Genomic DNA, 8157 nt, shown 5'->3' with positions numbered 1-8157 from the left:
ATATGTAATTTATATACGGATATTACATACGGATTTTATATACGGATTTTCCTTATGTAATTTATATACGGATTTTCCGTATGTAACCTTAGCTACACCCTTATTATATACGGATTTTTTGCCGTATGTAATCCGTATATAACACCACTTTATATACGGATTTTGGAGGTTATATATGGATTTTGTCCGTATATAACAGCAATTTTTCTTGTAGTGAACTAGAAATACAAAGACTAACTATATTGAAGAAACAAGTAAGAGTAGATTAATGGATATAACTTGGAACGTAAATCATAATGCAATGAATTGGAAATAGAACCATTAGTAAGAAATCAAAATCTAAAGGAACAAAATTAAATTCCAATCAATAAACCTATCAAAAGAAATGGTTAAATCAAAGACATTAAACAAAAGACATAAGCAGAATTGAATTCATAGACAAATGTACATTGAATTGGATGAAATAGTGCTAAGAGTTATTAGGAAGATATCCTGTTGAGTTTGAAACCCACTTTGGGATATTCTAGTTCATATTTTAGAATTTATATTGACTTTTTCTAGTATTTCATTTAATCAATATTCATAAATCTATTCATGAAACGACGCATTCAATCAACACTAGTAACAATGAAACCAAATCTATTCTATACTACAATGGAATGCTAAATTATAAGGTAAACTAAACTAAGTAGAATCAACTAATCACAAACAACAATTGAAATTAAGATATAGACTAAGCTACTTGCAATCAATCAAAAAAACCTAATTAAAAGCTACCTAAACAGATTTGAAACTAAATGAATTCAAAAAATATACCTAAAATTGGGTAAAACTAAATGCTGAAACATAAAAACAACATATGCATGAAAAATATAATGAACAATTAGAATCTAAACGATGAAACATAAAAAAATAACAAACCAGAAACTATAAAATGCATCAAAATCTAAAGTAAAGACAAAATTGCCATATAATCAAACTTTATTTAGAGGAAAACATAGAAATTACAAGAATGTAACCGTAAAAGCATAACCAAGATGCTCACGGGCTTTTACCATTGTGAGTCTCGATCAATAGTCCAAGAACGTCGAAAACCTACTCTACGTAAAGAACATAAACCCTAAACTATGATATCTTGCAAAAACTCTTGTCTCTCTTGGAGTCTTACACCCTCCACGTTACACTGTCTAACCCTATCTACTATAGATAATCCCTTTTATAGGGTGAAAAACAGAGGGAGGAGGGAAATGGGAGAAGCCTAACTCTTCGACGCTTTCCTTCTCGGTCCAATGACCCCTTCTTCACTTTGCTAACCAGCCCTCCGATGGTCTCATCGCTTTGTCGATTCGGGCTCCTCCACAGCCTCTAGTCATGGTTACACTCCTCTCTTCATCTCTCTCGCTCTGTTCTCGCGAACCGTAGCACAATAGGGTTGAGCTTTTTCTGCCAAATGAAGCATGTATTATCGAACCCCTTGCAAAGGCAGCAACACCTCTCCAAACGACGTTGTTCCACTTAAACACAGACCCAAATAGCGCAACAACCCAATTGATGGAATCCTATCCCACGTACGTTCCTCACTATCCTTTTTTGTATTTTTTAAATTTTATAGTATATGTTTCTTAGCTTGCAAGGAACAATGATAACTATAAATACTTCTTTATTGTATTTTTTACTTTTGAGATGAATGAGAATTGATTTTCTAAAAATAATTCTCTCTTGAAAGTTAGGTTAAAAAATCCTAAAGATTCTCTTCTAGTCACCTTCCAAGCACACTGCTCTGTTTTCTTCATTTTTCATAAATTTTCACAGTGCTTCCATAAGCTTCTCTCTCATACACGTAACATCTCTATTTCTTCTGCAAATCAACAATTGATGCTTGCATTAGCTACCACATTCTTTTTTAATCGTAGATAAATAATATTTTTTTCATCTAATTTTACTCTCTAATAACTACTTTTTAAAATTTAAATAATGATTCAAAAAAATTATTTTTCAATTTTACCTTTTTAGTAATTACTATTTTAAATTAAAATAATTATTCATTATAAAAATATATATACAAAATAAGAAAATATAAAATTATTTATTTTAGTTTTATTTACAAAAAATATTTTATAATTTATCTATATTTTTTATTTGAATTATTATAAATATTTTATAATTTAATAAACTTTTTGTCACAAAAGAGAAACGGAGGAAGAAAAAAAAAACCTTATTTTCTTAATAAATTTCCAAAAAGAGTAATCGAACTTCTTTTAGATCTTTTGCAACCCAAAGCCCATCTGAAGAAATCCGTTAACCCCATCACAAAATTCAAATTCAAACTCAAGTCCCTCCCTCGCTCTTTCCATTCCACTCCAGTACATCACCTCCACACCACCGTCACTGTCTCCACTATGTCGTCCTTCACCGTCGCCGATTCTGACACTCCCCCCTCACTCACCTCGACACCATCGAAGACCCCGTCGTCGAAGGCCAGGAGCCGGCGGAGCCAGGCGGAGTCGAAGTCTCGGTTCGAGGCGTACAACCGGCTACAGGCCGCGGCTGTGGCATTCAGCGAGACGATGCCGATCCCGGAGATCGTGGCGGTCGGGGGCCAGTCAGACGGGAAGAGCTCGCTCTTGGAGGCGCTCCTCGGGTTCCGATTCAACGTGCGCGAGGTCGAGATGGGCACTCGCAGACCCCTCATACTCCAGATGGTTCACGACGCCTCCGCCCTCGAACCCCGATGCCGCTTCCAGGTTTTCAATTTATGAATGATATAATATATTCCATTTTATTCTTTCTCATTCTATCAATCCAAGCATAATCTAAGGTATCCTATTTGATTTCTAACTTCAACAATTATCAGTCAATTTAGTCAATAAAACTAAAAAACATTGCAGCATGTCGCATTTCAAAATATATGTCTGTTAAACACTCACAAAAGTTAGGTTTTGGTGAACAAAAGAGAATGAAATATATCACGAGTATTGTATAATGTGTAATGTACTTCAAAATAAAATCAGATCACGAGATTAAAAAGTGATATTATAAGTGCAAAACTAAGAAGAAAAAGTTAAATTGGGTTCTATTTTGTATTGTTAATATGCCGCCAAGATAGGTTCGGGTTGATTGGTTCTAATCTTTGACTCTTTGAAAAGGCATAACATAGATTGGTTGAGATTAAATTAAAATTGGTTAGGTGTTTGATTCATAGTTTGATCATTTAGAAGCATTTGTTTTGAATTTACATTTTTTGTTTGTTTTGCCAATATGTTTTGTTCTCGATTATTGGAAAAACAGGAGGAGGATTCAGAAGAGTATGGAAGTCCCTTAGTTTTGGCATCCGCGATTGCTGACGTTATAAAGTCCAGAACTGACGCACTTTTGAAGAAAACCAAGGCTGCAGTTTCTTCTAAGCCAATTGTAATGAGAGCCGAGTATGCACATTGTCCTAACCTTACTATTATTGACACACCTGGGTTTGTTCTTAAGGTGAGTTCTTGGAATTCTTGACCTGTGAGAAGTGAAGGTTTGACATTTATGCTTGCTGGATTGTATTTATGGGAACTCATCTGACACTGCAGGCAAAGAAGGGTGAACCAGAGAACACACCCGATGAAATCCTTTCCATGGTGAAGTCCTTGGCTAGTCCTCCTCATCGAATTCTTTTGTTCCTTCAGCAAAGTAGCGTTGAGTGGTGCTCCTCATTGTGGTTGGATGCCATTCGCGAAATTGACCCAACATATAGACGGACAGTGATTGTTGTCTCCAAATTTGATAACCGTCTAAAGGTATGGACAAAACCTTTTTATTGCAACAGTAAAAGTTTCACAAATCTATTTGATTGGTTGGTTGGCAAAAATTGTTAGAAGAGAGATTTTATGTTGAATGTTATTCCTGAGAACTTAGTATTTATCCATGTAGTCGATTTCACGTAATCGGACAAGACTTTTGTGGTTGTATTTCTTTGGTTCGGGATTTAATGAATCACACTACTCATCAAGTTATGAAAGGAAAGGAAAATAAACTGTTAGTATGTAATCAACAATCGTTGTATATCTTGAGGTTCATGATATTGCCATTGGGCTACATAAGCATGGATTTAAATTGTGATTGGAGTTGTGGGAATGCAGTCACTGATGTGGTTGTCGTAGTGGCAGCCACTGAGATGTTTCATCCTTCATCAGACTATAGTTTGATGTGTATAATGGTTACACAGTACGCTGTATTTTAGAGACTGGTTTTAATGATCAGCTTAACAATGCTTGCAGGAATTTAGTGACCGGTGGGAAGTGGATCGCTATTTGAGTGCGAGTGGTTACCTTGGAGATAGCACTCACCCCTTTTTTGTGGCACTTCCAAAGGATAGGGGTAGTGTTTCAAATGATGAGTTTCGGAGGCAGATTTCTCAGGTGGACTCAGAGGTTGTTCGTCATCTGCGTGAGGGTGTAAAGGGAGGTTTCGATGAAGAAAAATTCAAATCCTATATTGGCTTTGGCCGTTTGAGAGATTATTTGGAGTCGGAGCTTCAGAAGAAATACAAAGAAGCCGCCCCAGCAACGCTTGCTTTGCTAGAACAACGCTGCAGTGAAGTGACTTCTGAACTTGCTAGAATGGATTCGAAAATACAGGCCACCTCAGATGTTTCCCATCTCAGGAAATTTGCAATGATGCATGTGGCTTCTATCAGCAACCATGTGGTGGGTAATCGTTATGTCTAATAGTTTAGCTAGGCATGAACTTATGTTGGTGAACTAAATTAAGAATTAGTATTGAACCTTTTCTTTTTTTGTGATAGCACTTATCTATTTGAAACTTTTCTTCATTGATGGCGTAACAAGTTTCTTCGCGTTTTCATTACTTCTGATGGAACGTATGAATAATGGTTTATATTGCATTACAACCTTTAACTTTGGACACTGGTTTAAAGTAAACTATAGGCATGTAGCTTCTTTGAACACAAATGACCTGCAATATTAAGCATCCTGAGAAAATGGTTTCAAGGATTACGGACGTTTATTTGGAGTTAATAACCATTTCTTTTGCACTAGTCCAGGGTGCATTGATCGATGGTGCTGCAGATCCTTCCCCTGAGCAGTGGGGGAAAACAACAGTTGAAGAGAGGTCACAAAGTGGTATTGGGGTTTGGCCTGGTGTCGTTGCCTCTGTAAATCCTCCCAATGCTACTCTTCGTCTTTATGGAGGAGCTGCATTTGAGAGGGTGATGCATGAATTTCGCTGTGCAGCTTATTCCATAGAATGCCCCTCGGTGTCGAGGGAGAAGGTGATTTACTTTTCGTAAACGTGTGAGGAATATCTGGCTTTATCATTCAATTTTCAACTTCGAATTCTTAGGTAACTTTTATAACAGGTTGCAAATATATTACTCGCCCATGCTGGTCGAGGTGTGGGAAGAGCAAGAACAGAGGCTGCCGCAGAGATTGCTCGAGCGGCTGCTAAATCATGGCTTGCTCCTCTTCTTGACACTGCTTGTGACCGACTTGCTTTTGTCTTGGGAAGTTTATTTGATTTGGCTTTAGAAAGAAACCGTATTCAAGATTTAGAATGTAAGTGAAGAGCCTTAGTTATTAGGTTCTGTCTTCATTACTTATATGTTACAACTTTCTTCGATAGCTGTTCCTTTTCCTGTTATAAATTATGGCATCATGTCATTCTTCGATATGCAACGGGTTATTTAATGGGACTGCAATTCATTAGGTCCAATTGAAGGTGGGTTTGTGTTGGTAGACCAGCTGTATATAAATAAAGAAGGAATGTCATCTTGTCAACTGTGAGAGAACATAGGCCTCTGGTTGGGAGGGCCTTGAAGTTCTGTAGGTTAGACAGTGTATTAAGGGAGAAATCCTATATTCTTTCTTGTTGGAAGTCCCATATCCTGTAGGAATAAGTTCAAATTATAATGTATAAGTGCATTCCAATGCTTTCTTTACAAGCAAGTTTTGAGATTGATTAGGCGTGAACTCATTAAGATTTGTAGTAAGATATCGGTTTCTATCACGTTCCCATGAGAGGGTATAATTTCTTCAGCTAATGATTCTTACAAAATGCCATTGGGAGGAATTGAAACGCTAATTTAATCTGTTTAGGTAGTTGAATTTTCTTGTCCTTCGAGAACTGAAATGATACAACAATTAAAGAGTGTTATGCTATCTTCTTTTTCACTATGTTCCTATGGTTAATAATTCATTTTCATGTTATGTCAATTTCATGGAATTAGCAGTTGAAAATTTTCTTGTTCTCCGAGAACTGAAATGATACAACAATTAAAAAGTATTATGCTATCTTCTTTCACTATGTTCCTATGGTAGTGATTCATTTTCATTTTATTACAATTTCATGGAATTATTTTTATTATCTCTTGTCTATTCTGAGAATGATCTTGTTCGGTTTTATCTTCTAGATTGCGTTTATGCTTCCCTGTAACTCATTGGAAAATCTGACTTTGACTGGTTCTTATGTTCCGTGAAGGTGAGATTAAAGGGGGAAACATGGATGGCTATATAGGTTTCCATGCTGCTTTAAGATGTGCTTACAATCGCTTCATAGGGAATCTTGCCAAGCATTGCAAGCAGCTTGTAAGGCACCACCTTGATTCAGCTACTAGTCCATACTCACAGGTCTGCTACTTCAATGACTATGCACCCTCTTATAACAAATTCAGCCAGGCTTCAGCCTCTTCGTTTTTCCTTGAGCTAAGTGATACTGGTTCAGCTTCTCACGATACAAGGAGGGATCAGGAAAATATACCTCCAGAAAACAATGCACAAGAAACCACACCAGGTAAATCAGCAGAAACTAGAGATGCGTTCAGAGAAGGTCACATAACTATTCCTGAGACCCCATCTCCTGATCAACCAGGTGATGCAGCATGCGGGGTGGTTAAAAAGGAGCTTGGAATTTGCAATGACGTGGGACCAAGAAAGAGAGCGTCCAGAATGGGAGGGAATTACAAAAATTCTGACTATGTTGCGCTGCAAAATGGTGGCGTTTTATTTGGAAATGGAGAGAGATCAAGTTCAGCTTACTCGGATATCTGTATATCAGCTGCTCAGCATTTTGCTCGTATTCGTGAAGTTCTTGTGGAGAGAGGCGTGACATCAACATTAAATTCTGGATTTCTAACCCCTTGGTAAGCTTCTGTCTTTTTTGAAATCATTTTATGATTATTACCCAAATACGGAACTTAAACTAGTTTTCTAGTGACGTAAACTGCTATAAAAAATTATGTAAGGACTAAAACTTTTAAAAGGAACAACTACAGGGTATAGTTTGAACCTTGAATTATTTCAAGTTCCCGTACACTTGTGCAATTACATGACATAATAAATCTGTCTAAAAATTTCACACGCCTTAGTACATTAAACTTTCATTTTCTATGCGACAATAATACCTTATTTGTTATGCTTACCCTGTGCAGCCGAGATCGGATATTCGTGGCTCTTGGGTTGGATTTATTTGCTGTAAACGATGAGAAATTCATGGACATGTTTGTAGCTCCTGGGGCCATAGATGTGCTACAAAGTGAACGAGAGTCTCTCATGAAGCGTCAGAAGATGCTCCAATCTTGCTTGAATGAATTTAAAAGTGTTGCTCAGGCACTATGATCAGAGTTACTAGCTTTCCAAGGAGCCAAGAATTTTTGGCTTGGTTATGCTTGTGAATTAGTGTGCCAGGAGTTCTTAATCAATTGGACAATAATGACAGTATGCCAATGTATGTAGTTTAGAGAGCTTCCCTCTACCTGTATTATATTGTAACCTACTTTGGTACAACGTTCATTTAATGAAAGCAACTTGGCAAAGCCTCGCATTGGTCGCTTGCGGAAGCATTTGTGTAACTGCTTCAGAGTTTCACTTGAACACTGTTTGCATAAATTTCAGCGAAAAAGCTAAAGTAAAATGAATTATTATATACTTTAACTTTTGAAAAAGTTTAATAACTTCTTCTATAGAGGTTAAAATGCATGCTTGATTCTTTAGATGTGATCATGAATAATACGTATTCACCTACATTTAGAGATTGACCCTGATTGGTAGGTAAGGTACAACTTCGTCTAGTGTAATGGATTAAACTCAAAATTACATAATCTAAACTATGTAATAGTAATATGAGAAATAGAACAATAGCCGCTCTAAAGTTTATTTAGCA

At 36.7% G+C, this 8157-nt stretch overlaps 1 protein-coding gene across 2 annotated transcripts; it reads left to right on the top strand.

Moving 5' to 3' along the window:
• Positions 1-2264: 2264 nt before the first annotated feature.
• On the top strand, positions 2265-7885 carry LOC106776501 (dynamin-related protein 5A). 2 transcript variants are annotated; one of them, XM_014663990.2, is made up of 9 exons: positions 2265-2744; positions 3289-3480; positions 3573-3779; positions 4260-4688; positions 5045-5272; positions 5360-5555; positions 6478-6789; positions 6868-7138; positions 7427-7885. In XM_014663990.2, exons 1-9 carry the CDS (start codon positions 2400-2402, stop codon positions 7611-7613), a joined length of 2367 nt encoding a protein of 788 aa, XP_014519476.1. In that variant the 5' UTR covers positions 2265-2399; the 3' UTR covers positions 7614-7885. The 2 variants fall into 2 exon arrangements, with proteins under 2 accessions (XP_014519476.1, XP_014519469.1); XM_014663983.2 differs by having other exon boundaries at positions 6478-7138.
• Positions 7886-8157: the final 272 nt, after the last annotated feature.

Source organism: Vigna radiata, chromosome 2, assembly GCF_000741045.1.
Source record: "Vigna radiata var. radiata cultivar VC1973A chromosome 2, Vradiata_ver6, whole genome shotgun sequence".
NCBI classification, from domain to species: Eukaryota; Viridiplantae; Streptophyta; class Magnoliopsida; order Fabales; family Fabaceae; genus Vigna; species Vigna radiata.
Note: the sequence above shows the minus strand (reverse complement) of the source record. Positions and strands in the feature narration are given on the sequence as shown.